A 15803-nucleotide genomic window follows, 5' to 3' on the forward strand; every position below is an offset into this window, starting at 1 on the left:
GGCCCTTTAATGTCAGTGTAAGCCATGGTCCTGAAGGGGTCTTTGTTTATTTGCAACTTTGTGTGTATATCTGCCTTTTTGTGTTTGCACATGGATTATGTTTCCCTGCATACAGTATGCGTCTGACAAGAAAACTTTGAGAAAAATGTAAATTGAGAGTAAAAAGGAGGAGTTATGAACAGTTTGCCCACCCTAGCGATTCCTCCGGTGATGTTGATGAGCAGAACAAATCAGCGTCCAGCGGAGAACAAAACAAACAAATGGTCTCGTAGGACTTTTTTAGTTAAAAACGTGCACAGTTTTGGGGCATTGGTAATGATAATCTTCCTTGCTTTTGCTGTGCAAAGCCATGGATATGCACCCCGAAATATCCAGGCATTTACTGTTGCTTTTATGGCATAAATATAGGATTGTGATAACTTTTAACAGAAGCTACTATTGTAACATCTCTGTGTAAGCGGGTGCTGCCTGAGTTATTGTTTTGCTGAGTTATCATTTTGTAATAACTCTGCAGCAATAAATTATGCCAGTGTACAGTTTTAGGTAAAGAGACAAAATGTCAGCATTGGACTGCACGATGATATGAGACCTTTAAAACAACGTCGGGTTGTATTCATTTACTGAGATCTCTTAATTTTCTGCTAAATTGCTGGATGTTTTGTGTCAGTGTTATTATTTTAGATACATTTCGATAAGCTGGTGAGGTGTTAGTAGAAAAAACATTTCCCTTGTTGTTGTACTGTCTGTTGAAATCCTGACTGATTTCTTTGCCAGGCGCAGCACCTGCTCTGTGCTGCGAGTAAGTGCACATGCCTCTTGGATGTGTCTATATACAGCCTACACAAGCCTGAGCTGCTCACACACATACACACACCCATACACACATTATCCTCGAGCGCACCCATAGATGCAGTACAGTAGTACTACATGTGGAGCTTGAAGAGAATGTGGTGGCAGTGTGCGTGTCCTCTTGCTCATAACAGTTCTTTAAGTGCTAGAAAAGGAGATGTTTGTCAGTTTTGCGTTCTCTGGCTGAAGAGCAGCATCTTGCCAACCTTTTGTCTTCGTCTTTCTGTGATCTTCTATCAGGCCACTGCTCTCTGTCAAGTACAATTGTCTTCAACATTTATGGTGAATGTGAACTTGTTCTGCTGTCAGTTGTTGTAACATTAGTTGCATTGAATGCTCTCTGTAGCATTTCAGGATTTTTCCAGGAGATTTACCTCAGACTTTACGTTGGATAAGATTTTTCCTCCCCTCCAATCTATTTGATATGTAGAGTTTGATATGCATTTCATCTGCTGTATGTATTTAATGTATTCATGGTGTGTAAATCTGATGGGATTTGGACTGATAGAAGATTTTGTAGCCTGTTGGGTGAGTGGGAACTGCCATGTTTCATTTCTGCACAGAAACCTACATTTAAATGCAGATTTTTCAACCTTTCAGTGCCAGATAATTGCAAGCACCCAAATATGGTATTGCAGTAGCTGGCAGTGTAGGCTGCATAAAAACACCCTTGACATTTTCACTGCAGCTTCAGTTTTACAGGTTAGAAGCTGTGTGTGTCTGTGTGTTGTGTGGAACTAGCCCAGAAAGCTCAGAGCATGGGGTTCACTCTTGTTTGCTCGGGTGCTGTGATGCAGCCAGACAGCCTTCTCTTCTGCTCTCCTTGAGGCTGTGCGTGTGTGTTCGTGTGTTTACCTACAAGTCAGATGGAGGCTCATGTACTTCTTTGGTGGCTGACCTCTGAGGACAGGTGTCCTTACAGCCCACTCTAGGCACACGCACTCCAAAAATGTAGCCTCTACACTAGTTGCCCTGATTAGACCTAATCAAACCGACAGCTGCCTTGTGACAAAGAAAGATGCGTAATGCTTGTGTATGTACTTGCCTGATTATTCGTAGGGACACCAGCGTCTTCCAGCCACAGGGTGCATCTTTCGTGTTAGAGAAAGACTGAGGAGGCAGGCAGGCTCACTGATAGAGGAGGAAAACAACAGCCTGGAGTTTCTGATTGTCCTTGCTTGTTTGTTTATATTGTTTAGGGGAAATATGCCAACATGTTAAATTTGTAATCCCCTCTGTAATTAAAAGTGACTTCTCTGATGGCCTTTTGGATTTTGCAGAGGCATTGGTGTGATGGAGTGTTAACAGATGAAGGTTAAGGATTTAATGCAGCTGTGTCATAGCTCATTGAGATCTTGTAATACAAGGAAGCACATAATGTAAAGGAAAGTATTTTGTTTAACCAGTTACTATTGAAACGATTTAAGTTAAAAAAAAAAACACATTTTAATAAAACATTATAATTCACTCTTAATCTTATCCATTTTGTTTTATATTCCCCTTTTCTTTTTTTTGGACTGAAAAATTGTTCAATTTTATTTTAAACCTTTTTTTAAACTCCCATTGCACACTAGCTTTACATGAAGATGATTATTTTCCATCATATTTTTTTTATGTTACAGAGCTCCAATGCCGCTTGACAATTAAACGGGATCTTAATAAATAAACCTACATCAATAGTCCCTCCCCTCACTACTCACTGCTCCTGAACCATAAACACTCCCTCAACCCCATTTTTTTCCCTCTCCACCTTATTTTGACCCAGGCCAATTCTCTGTACTCCGATGGACTATTTTTAGTTACACATTTTTATTTTATTTCCATCTATTGTGCTTACAAAGTCAAATGTTAAAAAAAGGAAGGACCATGACCCGCAAACATCAACTTCTCTATGTCTTGAAAAGGCAGAAACTGTTGCATGTTGATGTGCATTTCATGAGGCTTGTTGATGTAACAGCAGTAATATGATATTCAACTTATCTCGTAGCCTAGTATATAGAGCTAGAGCTGTATATTTATTTTTCTACTCTAGCGTCTAGGTGTGAAGCAAATCTATGTATACATGTTCACTCAAAGATTTACTTGTTTTCTTTTCTCTGTTTATCTGCAGTATAACTTTGTGGGGAGAATTCTTGGTCCCCGGGGTCTCACTGCCAAACAGTTGGAAGCAGAAACGGGATGCAAAATCATGGTGCGAGGAAAAAGCTCAATGAGAGACAAGAAGAAGGTAAGCTAATCAAAATATTCAGAATACAAAATGATCAGATGCATAATAAGTTTAGCATACACATGTATAAAACTAAATTCCTTTTCTTAAAAAAAAAATAAAGTAGAGCTATCTATCCTCCACCTCTTTACAATGACTCATTTGCATCTAGAAATTTTACACACTGGTGAAATTTGCTATGATAGATGGTCTTACGAGAACTAAAAGCAGATATGTGCTCAGTGGAGGCCTGGTGGCTGCATTCTGTCATCTGATAGTGCTGTTTGCAAAAGGCTGTGCAGTCAGAAAGTGCAGAGGACGGTGGTAAGATGTAGGGGCCCCGGGGTAACGTGTACTTTTTAAGCTTCAGAGCTAAGAAGGGTGAAGCCATACAAAAACTAATGTGGCATGTACATAAAAAGCTATCGACATATCCATTTTTGGTTTTTCATTGACTGTATTAACATTATTAAGGTTATCCAATGTTGCAAAAACTTACTGAATTTTGTGACCATGTGGACCATCAGCTGCTCCTTCTGATCATGTGATGTAGGTTTTGTTTAGAGGGGACAAGGAAACCCTCCTCTGCAGTAGCAGATGTCACTGTGGATTATAAAAAAGATAAACATGTGAATAGGTTACCAATTGTATTTCAAAGGCAGTTAATAAGCAATCTACCCAAGTAAAAAGATTGTGCAAGAAATCCTGCATGAAATGATTCTCTTAATATTTCTCCATTTGAATCTTCAACGATGTAGATTAGGGGTTGATATTTATAGAGGGCTGTGCTAAGATAATGGACACTGGCACTAGTTGTCAGACATCACTTGCATTCATAAATCCCAGTCACTACAAGATTTGCCTGTTAGAACCCAAACGCTTTTGGATAGACCACACGTGTCATTGCTGCGGCTCAGCCTCAGAGAAAGCCACAGATCTAGCTTCCAGTTACTGCGTCCTCAGCTTCAGTATTTTCAGTTTGATGCCCTGTGGCAGCAGAGGATGCCACGGCAGCAGCTAAGCCAGTGTGTTTATTCAGGATCCATTAGTGGCAGCATTTTTATGCTCTCAATAATTCAGCTGGTTACTCCCCTTGGGCTGCACTGCCTGACAGGGAGCCGCTCACTGGAGCTATGCAGTGGGAGAGAGTCGGCAGATATTGAGAGGAGAGGTGGCGTAAAATAAAGAACAATGGCAAGACTATGAAAGCAAATCCAATTGAAAATAAGGAGGGGAGAAAATAAGTAAGGAGCAAAATATGGCACCCTGTAATAAAACAAGAGCAACTGACCGTGTGCTTGTAGTGCTTATATTTTGACAATCCTAGATTTTCTTTTTACTTTTTATTTTCTTTTTTTCGCCTCTTCCCTGCTTTTTTAATTCTGAGGAACTTTTAAAATATCAAATATCAGGTTTTGCACTGCATTCTCGTTCTGGAGATTTAGTTGTATTACCTACTGTAAAATTTGGAGGGAATCAATATTGAATTCATATTTTTTTTTTCTTTTTTATACACAAAACTGCTGTTAAGTTTTTTGTTACAAATTGTAATGTTTGCCTGTTGAGGGTGATCTTATACTCATCTTAATTGTATTACCTTTTAAAGTGGCACAAAGTAACGTTTAGCCCAGGATGAAGGTTAAGTTAAAGCTTTTACGACTATTTAAGTGTAAGATTTTTTTTTTCTATCCTTTATTTGATCTTGCTTTGGTTTTGTGTTCTGTTATTACTTTCTCCGGTCTGTTGGCGGGCTGTGCCATGATGTCAGCCATAGCTCTGCAAGCTAGTTTCTTCATTGTTGATGTGTGACATAATGCTGTAAAGCAGTGGTTCTCAAACTTTTTTCGTCATTCCCCACTTTGAACAAGTGGGGATTTTCAAGCCCCACTTGCCCCTGTCGCCCCAACAAAAATCTTGACGAATTACTTCAAATTATTTTAAATGTATTGAAATTACTAGCACCAAGTATATCAGTCATATTTGATATTCAATCAAAAACAACAAATAACACAAAGTTCAAAAAGAGAAAATAAAAGTGCAGTTGTGCTATCATAACTTAATTTGCAAAAACATAAACAAGTGAACTTTCCCTGCATTACTAGTGGCTGCAGTGTTGCCTGTTTTGCACTGAACATCCTTTCAAAACGGAGTTGCAGGCTGGAAACTGCCACTCTCAAATCATGCTCAATGTTGAGCTGGGATCTGTACTTAGTTTTTAGAGAAGCAACAGCTGAAAAGCTTCTCGCAGAGATATGAAGTGGCAAAGGGAATAATGATGTTTAAAGCTTTCTGTCCGATGCTGCAAATAGGCTATTGTCCCGCTGCAATTAACAGTCCAACGTCAATCGTTGTTTTTGCACTTTAGTTCCAGGGTACATTTTTCTCCGGTCCCCTAATGCTTTTTACTAGAGTTGTCCCGATCCGATCACGTGATCGGAAATCGGGGCCGATCACGTGATTGCAGACTCGATCCGGACTCTGACGTTATGAGCCGATCAGGAATCGGATATATATATATCAGGGTTTCCGTTGTCCGGTAATTGCCGGACTTTGTCCGGTAAAATATGCCGAAGTCCGGTATTTTATAATCTCTCCGGTCAAAATGTCCGGTGAAAATACTCACTGGCGCCGACATCCACGTGTGCGTTGATTTATGGTTCCGCGTCGCACCGACGCAGAGTCTACAGCGTAGGGTTCGCGGCGACGCGCACCCTACGCCAGACCCTACGGCGTAGTCTCTGCGTTGGTGTGACGCAGAACCATAATTCCGGCTTAAAAGTAAACAACATGCGCCCAAGTACCCGTGCATGACAGGCAGACACACACGGGGAGAAGAGACAATTTCTTTAATTTTAATTTTTTTTAAAAACTTTATCCTTATGAACGCAATTGTTATATACGGTAGTCCAACTTTCCTTATTTTAATCAGAACACTTTCTTTTTTCCTCTTCGGCGTGGAGTAGTGGGCTTGGAGCGGCAGCCATCGGTTAGTTTTTTCTTTTTAGATCCGAGGCTTTGCGTAGATGGTGGCTTCCGCAACTTTCAGGCGCTTTTTCTGCGCAAGCAAGCTTTATAGATGAGGCCCCAGGACTGAAGCGGAGCTGCGGCGCCGACATTATGGTTCCGCGTCGCGGAAGGCTCTGCGTTGGTGTGACGCGGGACCATAAATCAACGCACACGTGGAGTAGTGGGCTCGGAGCGGCAGCCATACACCGCATGCGCGCAGAGCACGCCTGTTTGTTTTGAAGCTGAAGCAGCCCTATGCTAAAAAAAAAAAAAAAAAAAGAAAAAGAAAATAAATTTTTTTTATACTGACTTAAGAATGTTCAAGCTGCCTACCTCCTATGTGCTCAGTTTACAGTACACATGTTAAAATATAATAAAAGGGTCATCCTGCATAATTTTCTTTTCTCTTCTTCATTTTTTATTGTTTTACAAAAGTATCGGATCGGGACTCTGTATCGGCAAGTCCTCAAAATCAAAGGACTCGGACTCGGGGGCAAAAAAACCTGATCGGGACATCCCTACTTTTTACCGTATTTTTAGGACTATTAGGCGCATATAAACACCTTTTTTTTTATTTTTAAATGTACCGCACGCCCAATGACGCAATGCGCCCATAGTATTATTGTAAAGGCTGATTTATGGTTCCGCGTTACACCGACGCAGAGCCTACGGCGTAGGCTCCGTGGCGGGGCGCCTGGAGTGGATGGAGCGACTACCGAGAAGGAGACGCTGCTCCCGGGGAGCTGGGCCGCAGAGACGGGCCCGAAGACCGGAGGAACCACCGCCCGAGCGGGAGCCGATGCGTCGGCTGCCGCTCGGGCGGCGGGCTCCGTCGTTTACTGTTGAAGGATTGTTAAAGAATAGATGCGTGGGCTGACGTGTCTGCTGGGTTGGACTGTTGTTCGGGCTTTTGCAAAAGCCGGCATCATTTCTGAGGGGCCGTAAAGCAAGGAAAATGACTCGGCTATCAGCGCGGCCAGAGAGCTGCGGGCTCTCTGTCCGTACGGCAGGAAAATGACTCGGCTATCAGTGCGGCCAGAGAGCTGCGGGCTCTGCCCGTCTCATTGATCAGGCTCGGATGAATGCAGAAACGGAGGATGGAGATTTCGATGGGTTTGATTAATGTAATAACTTAAATAAAGCACAATCAAACTAAGTTTTTCTCCCGCTCTATTTTTAAATACCACACTTGTATGCTTGTGTGTGTGTGTGTGTGTGTGGTTGTAAGGCGTCGCTCCGTGTGTGTAGGCGGCGCCTTTTTGTTCAAGCGCCATGTGAGTTTTGTGTGTCATTTCTGGATTTAAAACAGAGGGTTTCCACACGGCGTGCCGAATGGTAGCGAAAATACGGTTTACCTATTAATTATTGCTATGTTTGTGTATGTGTTTTGTTTATTGAAATTTTATTGTCAATAGCATTTATAGTAAAATAGGCATGAAATTTAAAATTTCCTCCCGTTTGTCGCGCCCCACCAAGGGGAGTCGAAGCCCCGAAGTGCACGCCACTCACTACACAAAACGGAATATGTGGTAAAATAACTATTTCTGATCAAGACTGTTTTTGTGATCACAAGGATCCAAAATTGAAATCATAATTTAGAATTTGATTAACTGCACAGCCCTCATTTGTGGGGTTTGACCGCTGCACGTGTGGAATAAGGATTCCCTGTCTCTTTTGCAAAAACACAATCTCCTAATTCTGTTTTCTCTACTGCACAATGAGATTACAGCAAGCACCGTGGGCAGCTGTTTTATTTAGAGCCACTCAGAAAATCCTTTCAGGCATGCAGTTTGTGAAACACTCTATCAAATTAATTTCCTTTGATTTGCTATTTGTTGCTGATTGTTCCAACTCACAACTAAAACTGTTATATCAGCACCGGCATCGGCAGAACAGAATCTTTTCTTCCTATCAAATGGACATCACAGCACAACTTCCACTACAGGAAGACAATTTTTTTTGTTTTTAATTCTGAGCTGACTCTTTATTTCCCATCTTTTGATCAAGTGCCTTTGAACGCTTGTTTCTGACTAATGTTAAAGCTCATGTAGTACTCTTGGGGCATTTGAGGTTACTTTTGTCACATGGTGTTGAGATGACAGAAAAGCAAAAGCCAGGAATGACATATTGCATTAGGTGTAGAGACCAGCAGGTATCTGTAATGGGGAATCTCTGTATAATGGTCTTTGTTGTGACCAGCTGCTGTTTCATCTTACCATACAGATCTAAAAGTCACGACATTTAAATATACAGTTTAGTTCTGCCTTCTGTTCTGTTCTGTTCTCTTTGGCCTTTTAAGATTTAACAGGAGTTTGAATTTGGTCTGCTGCAGTGATTGATTATACTTTGACTGTGTGCAGTTATATAGTGATGTTTATTTCCCTTCTTGGACTCCCGAACAAATGCATTGCTGTTTAAAACTTTCAGTTATAAATAGAAAGTTTGAATGTTTTTTGTTTGGTTGTTAAGACGATATTCTTCTTCCTCTACGGCCTGCTTTTGCCCTTCCTTGTCCTTCCATGTTCCTGCAGCTCTCTGTTGCACCTGTTCGGTCTGCTGGCATTGGGCCTGAGTTGCACCAACCTTAGTCGAGAAGCCCATTAGGCTCAAAGGCAAGAGGACATCGCAGGGTGGGATAGCTGGGGTTGGAATAGTGGAAATATTTACTTTTATGGCTGTCAAAGGTTCCACATCACATGGACAAAATTATAGCACCACATAGTGCCAAATTTAATTGTGGCCACATGCCTCAGATAGAAAGCTGCGAATGTGAAATGAATACCCTTTGCCATGTGTCCTTGACTAGTGTAACAAATGCTTTTACCTCTTAAGGTTGTAAAACCTGAAGTCTGAATGAAACTAGATCATTTGAGCTGCATGTCAAAATATGTAAAAACTGATATTCTATTTTTTTTCCTGCTCTTTTTTTTCTTTTCTTTCTTTGTGCAAACCAAAAATGGAGCGGGCAATCAGGAAAAAAAATGTAGCACTATATTTTTAAGCCCATGTACACGTGGAGTCGGCCATATTGTGAGAGGTGGAGTTTATTGGGCTCAAGCTGAAGCGTGAGACCTCCTGCAGGCAAGAAGGTGCAGCAAAAGGCCAAGGGACAGCATTGCTTGCCAGTAGTCCTCATCTTATTATTCTTTACTGTGGCGTGATGCAGCATGGCATTCTTGCTGTTTGTTCGTGCTGCACATTTTTCCTGAAATCCATTGCGTTGTTGTATTCACTGTAGTCATTGTCATGCCAGATGATGTTGGTCAACATGGACATTTTGTCAAAAGCCTTTCCCGTATTCAGGCTGGCTCTCGTTTTGCCTCCTATCTTTTTCTCACCTTTCCACCCTGCCTCCCCTTCTGTTCTTCAGCCTGTTAGTCATGCTGTCACTTTATTTCAGAGGGCACATAGTGACCTTGTTCACAGGCAGTCATGGTGTTACAAGTTGTGTGTATGCGTGTACATGGAGGTATGTTTGCATGTGCACAGTTTTCCAGATGTTTTTCACAACAGTCTTTACTTTACCAAAGTTTGCCTCAGCCTCTTTATCTAAACTGGGTTATAACTGACTAAAAGTTGTACCTGGATATTTTCAGACAAAATGAGTACACAGTACATTATATGACATTTCTATTAACTTTTACCTTTTATGTTAATGATATATGTACTGTAGCACACTTGATGTATTCACTTGAGCTACTGACAACCAGTGTCGCCAGTAGGGCTGGGGATCGATTCAAATGTCAAGATTCGATTCCGATTCTTAAGATTCAGAATCGATTATCAAGATTTGATTCGATCCGATTCGATTCCGATATTGGGTAGTGTTATTAAAACTGATGAATGCTGATAGAACTGCTTTCAGAAACATCGTGTGGGTCAGAATTACCGAACAGATCCAGGGCAGCAAACAGAGACGGATGAAATCGGTTTAATTTTTTCCCACATTCCGTTTTTATTTGTTCCATTTTCGGTCTATTTTGGTTTTTAATTTTTGAGCATTTGGTTCTGAGCATTTTTTGCAAATGTAACCCCAAGACAGTATATAAAGTAATGAAATATAGACAATTTATGCAATTATAACCTAACACTTTAATGTTTTCATACCTTTAAACATATTTAAAGGCAAAAACATGGCACCAGTTATTCTCGTGTCCAACAAAACATTCCTTTTTTGGGGATAAACAAAAAAATAACAAAGTTTTAATGTTATGATGAAAAAAAAATACATAAATAAATAAAAGGGAAAAAAAATAGATCTTTAGACATATGAATCGATTTTTAGAAATTAATATGAGAATGGATTTAGAATTTGGAAATCGATTTTTTTCCAACACAGGCCTAGTCGGCAGCTGAAACAACAAAAAGTAATGACGCTACTGTTACCCACATTTTTCCTATTTCTGTTATTACACAACACCTTGAGTCTGAAACAACTGCAACTACACATCTAAAGATTACATATTAACCAGAATAATTCATTTTATACATGCAACATAGTCTGATGAAATAAACTTTGACAATGGTTGAGTTTTTGTTGTATTTGCATACAAAATAAGAATATTAGTGGATGTGTAGATCACAGACCGGCTGCTGCATTGCAGGTCAGATAGAGGTTTAATGAAGAAAATGTGCCTTGCTCAAGAGGCGCTACTCCAATGACAGTACTGACATGTAACAGTAAGTCCTATACAGGCAAATTGAAGGCCAGTATCATTTTTTTAAATGGGTAGTCAAAGTACCCAAGTAGGTAACCTTTAGCAGAAGTTGCAGGCAGGTCTGCAGCTCACCATGCGAGGAAGGAACTGGACTGAGGTGTGACTGAGCAGAAATGTGCACACTGGTGCAGTTTTACAGGGGAAAGATGTTGTGCCACAATTACATCTGTGCATACTTTACCGGTAGTCGTCTAAATTTATATTTTATGTGGACAAAATACAGATATAGATCAAAACATCTTTAAATCATGCAGCCTTACTTGGAATATAAACTTAATCCCAGCCTGCTCTGAGGCATGCTCTCCATTAATCTCTCTGGATCCAAATTGAGCAGCAATCTGTCAAATACATGCAGGTATTTATGAACCCTGTTTTTGTTTTAATGCTGTGCCTGCATACAGAGGCAGCCCTACTAACCTATCTGTCTTGTCTCTATTAGAAAATGCTGAGTCACATCCCGGCCCCTGTGTCCCCTTAATAGGCCATGAGCAAACAGCCACCGTGAAATATTGGCCCCACTGCTTAAACTAAACCCCCACATCTCCCTACCACCCCAGCCACATGTAGAAAAGGGGAAAACGAGAGTGGAATATTGAACTTACTTCTGTGTGTGTGTGTGTGTGTCTGTGTGTGTGTCTGTTGTAAAGAGCAGTGCCATGGCAACAGCTCTCTGTGGAGTAGGAAGCAGGTGGGAGGTTCTTCTCGGCTCAAACTCTGTGTGTACGCTCCCCTTCGATTCGTAGTTCTTGTCGAGTGTATTGGACTGGTATCAGGTGGACCCCTGCTGAGCAACACAATGTTTTGGTAATAATTAGATACTCCGAGTAACTCACAATTCACAAATGAACAGTGAGTCGAAGTCGAGGTGGTTGTTGTAGATGGGAGGAAATTTTAGTTTTCATTAGCAGTTTGTACAAACATGCAGTAATGACGGTGGGATTGGCAGTTATACAATCTCAGTTAAATTCTTTCATCCTCATCAAATCAACCGTGAATATTTATTTTTTTATTTCCCCCCAGACTACATCTACTTCAGCGCCTCACCTCAGAGAGAACAAAGTACTAATCTTTCAATTCACTGGCTTTTAGTGTTTCACAGTGACACGCAATATAACCTAAAAATCTTTAGCACACTCTGTCTGCTTGCTGCATTCACCAGGCCAAGAGAGGAACATATTTATTTTACATTGGAGAACATTACCCAAAGTAACAATCTGCAGATTTGAGGCTACTCTAGATTTATCGCTTCAGAGCTTTCTTCTTTTTCTTTTTCCTTTAAAAAAAAAAAAAAAAAAAAAAGATACAAATGGAGATAACTGAAAATGTCTTGTTTCTAAACTTCAGCTCCACCAGTTTAAAAAGAGAAAAAGGCTTTCTACTGAATTAAAAGAATATTGAGTATGAGCAGTTACAGTACATTTTGCTTCAGTACTGAGAGATGTACCTTTACTTTTTTTGTTTATTAAAAGCATATTTAATATGTTTGAAGTACTCCCACTTGGCAACTCTGTATATCTGCAATAGTATATTGTAAAACATGATACTTAAAAATATGTGAGTTGAATGCCAAATATATCTGTATTATTCAATTCAGTTTAATTTATATGGCATCTGTTACAACAGAAGTTGTCTCTGCGTGCTTTCCAGAGACCAGAACACGACCCCCGGGCAATTATTACATAAACATAACATAAACACTGGCAGGTGAAAAACTCCCCTAGTGGGAGAAAAGCCTAAAGCCAAACATGGCAAGGAAAAACTCCCCTTAAGGAGAGAAGAAATTTTGAGCAGGACATGGTTCATAAGGAGGGACCCTCCTGCTGAAGGCCAGCTGGGCAGAGCAGGAAAAGAGAGAACAGACAGGGAGAATGAAGAACAGAGGAGAGACAGACACAATGGCTATCTGGTGCACTACAAGGATGACTATATAAACAGATGTAGACAGCAGACACTGAGGTGGTCAGAGGGCGGGACTGCAGGTCAGGGTGTCAGCAGGCATCTACCGGACATCTATACGGACAGGTGGAAGCAGCAGTGGGATGATCAGAGGGAGGGACTGCAGGGCAGCATGCAGCTCCTGAAGCTCTGGCCTGCAAACATGCACAGAACAGAAAAGGAGGGGGGGTGGGGGGCAGACCAGCACACCAAACTACAAGCACATAAAACTTGATAAATTAAAAGCTCATATAAACTATATTAAAGGTGCAAATCTGTCAGGTTGAAGTTTACGAACCGGGTCAACATAACCAAATATATGTTGGTTAATGTAACTTGGGGGCCCACTCAAGTGTTAACGTTATATGGGAAATACTTCAGAGCAGTTGCCAGGTGGTATTCTTCATACATTCAAAGCAGAGACGAGCTCCACCTCCTTCCAATCAAGTGACACTTTGTTCTCTGCCTATATGCAATTATAATATTCCTGCTAGTTGTGTTGGTGTGGCTTTAAAATCCAGATCTTTCTGTGATCCCTGAATCCATCCGTCTTTCACTGATATTAATTGCTGCAGGCTTGCTGTCATCTTTCTCTGTGAAGCAAGGGGTCTGTTAAAGAAGGCTGTCCTTTCAAAGTTAAAGCTAAATAGCTGACTAAAGGGCTGGTCCTGTCATCCTGCTTCTCTTCACTGGGCCCCACAGTCCTCTGTATGTGTCTGTCACTTGCCTCAGCTTTTTGTTATGTAGTGTTACCTCAGTGGAGTTAGCGGGTCTATTGTAGGACACCCACAGCGTCAGATTCACTCACTGTCTATTGTTCTTCCCATTTCTCTGTGCAGGAGGAGCAGAACAGAGGGAAACCTAACTGGGAACACCTAAATGAAGACCTTCATGTCCTTATTACAGTGGAAGACACCCAGACCAGAGCTGAGATCAAGATGAAAAGAGCAGTGGAGGAGGTCAAGAAACTCCTCGTACCTGCTGTGAGTATATGCGGTGCACCAACAGAAGTATCACAGCTGGAGTATTGTTCTTTTTGTTAGTCTGAAGATTTTTTTTTTAATTAACGTTGTCCATCATTTGAGTGTCCTAGGAGGATGATTTGTGGACATGATTTAGTAGTGCTAAGAGAACCCTTTCCTTGTAACAACCAGATAATGGCATTGCATATGGCACATCACCCCTGTCCCACTGATAGCATCCTGTTTACTTCCATATATAGACCAGGGAGCAGGTTGGCTGTACTTCTAGTTGAGTGGAAAAACATAACTAGCTCCACATGCCTCCTGTGACTGCCACATTTCATCTCCGCTTCCCCTCTGCTTAGACTTCCTCATACGCTGTGCCACCAGTGATAGCTGCTGGTAGATTTGTTGGCATTCAGTTTGTATATTTGCTTTTAATTGTGGCAAGCAGGTGTACAGTGCAGCTGAAAGCTCAGGTTTCCCACCAGGTGGCAATACACAGAGCTCAGTGGTCTACTGACACGTGACCAGTGACTGTTGGGCATGAGATTAAAGAGAAATGTTCAGTATTTTATTATTTGTTTTAATGTTGTTTTTTCCTCCTGTTGATATAAAGCTATTAATGTACATGTTTCTCATTTAGTGTCATCAAGTTTGGATAAAGCAAATACGATAATGCTTAGATTGGACACATTCAAAATGACCAGAGGTGTAAAAAAAGTAATGGGCAAGTGAAGAAAAAAACTCTTTCAAGGTTGGCAAGTGCACAGACGATAGAGAGAAGACTTAAAAGTTCAGTCGTGGAATTATGGGACATCTATTAGACTTGATGCTAGATTACTGAAAGACTTCCACAGAAAAAGCATAATTAAGATAATAGTTTTGATAGTGGAATTTTGACTAAATATGTTGGATGTGTGCAGCCTGTTCAAACATGTTGGAGCTCTACTTCGGGTTTTTGCTCAAAAAAGCCACTACTTATACGAGTCTGTAGTTGAACTTTATAAATACTCAGTTTTTTGTTTTGCTCATTTATAAGTAAATGAATTACTGCCAACATGCATCTATCCTCCTAAATATTCCTTTCCTTATTCATCATCGAATTAAGCCCCGTTTCACTGTATGTTTTTCTCTGGATTGATTGATTTTAAGCAGCTGTCATTTCTTTAGACTTTTTTTTTCTGACTGCATGACTGTTTCACATCTGACACACCTCCATGCACATATATACACACAAACAGTATGTGTCTGTGTGTGCAATAATTTGACGAGTTGTAAACAGTTACACATAATGAGTCATCACCACTAGCATACGTGTCAACAAATACACAGCACAACCTTTTAAAGTTAAAAATGGAATCCCTGCTTTTCTAGAAAAGGCCTAATACCATACCAACTTTGTGTATAAAGCACTTTAAAACAACCACAGCTGAAACAACGTGCTGCACGTAGCTGAATACTAACAGCTATAAGAGACTATAAGAAACATAAAACAGATAAAAACATCAGACAGTATAGTATATATAAAAACATGACATAAAAACAATTTAAATTGAACACAATAAGACTGATTACAATGCCTTAGATTAAATAAACTAAGTGCCGCTGAGGTAAAACCCAAAGAATAAAAATGGGGTTTAAGACTGGTTTTAAAAGGTTTATAATATAATTTTACATAATGATATTATAAAATTTACTGTCAGCCAGTGTCAGCATCTGTTTACTTCTCTCTTATTTCAGCAGTATGAGTTACAAATGGCTGCTGATATAAAGTATAGATTACCGATTACCAGCAGCCACTGATTTTATAAATGCAAATATGACTAATAAAGTCACCGAGTCCAACTTGGGTTGTACTTGCATCTAAATGACTCTGAGAAGGTAAAATTACATGTGCAGCTCACAGCCTGGTTTCTGAATCTTTGCTGGGTTGATGGATGAAGAAGATGATGAAAGTACTTTTAACGCTTAAAAAAAAAAAAAAACTACACATACAAGTTAGTACCATTGAGGAGAAGTTGTAAGCAAGTCCACAGCTCATCTTGTGGCTGATGAGGCTTTACAGGGTAAGCAGTAAACATCATTATATTGGTATGAACAATATTGTCAGATTTTTATATTTCA

The 15803-nt window shown here is 40.4% G+C and overlaps 1 protein-coding gene across 6 annotated transcripts in view; it reads left to right on the forward strand.

Moving 5' to 3' along the window:
* qkia (QKI, KH domain containing, RNA binding a) overlaps positions 1 to 15803 on the forward strand; it is a 79141-nt gene that overhangs the window by 34640 nt on the left and 28698 nt on the right. For all 6 annotated transcript variants that reach the window (XM_061743468.1, XM_061743472.1, XM_061743473.1 and 3 more), the window contains exons 3-4: positions 2960 to 3076; positions 13554 to 13697. In XM_061743468.1, coding sequence (XP_061599452.1) covers positions 2960 to 3076; positions 13554 to 13697 — 261 coding nt within the window. The remainder of the gene's footprint in view (positions 1 to 2959; positions 3077 to 13553; positions 13698 to 15803) is intronic.

This window comes from Cololabis saira, chromosome 16 (genome assembly GCF_033807715.1).
Source record: "Cololabis saira isolate AMF1-May2022 chromosome 16, fColSai1.1, whole genome shotgun sequence".
Classification (NCBI taxonomy): Eukaryota; Metazoa; Chordata; class Actinopteri; order Beloniformes; family Belonidae; genus Cololabis; species Cololabis saira.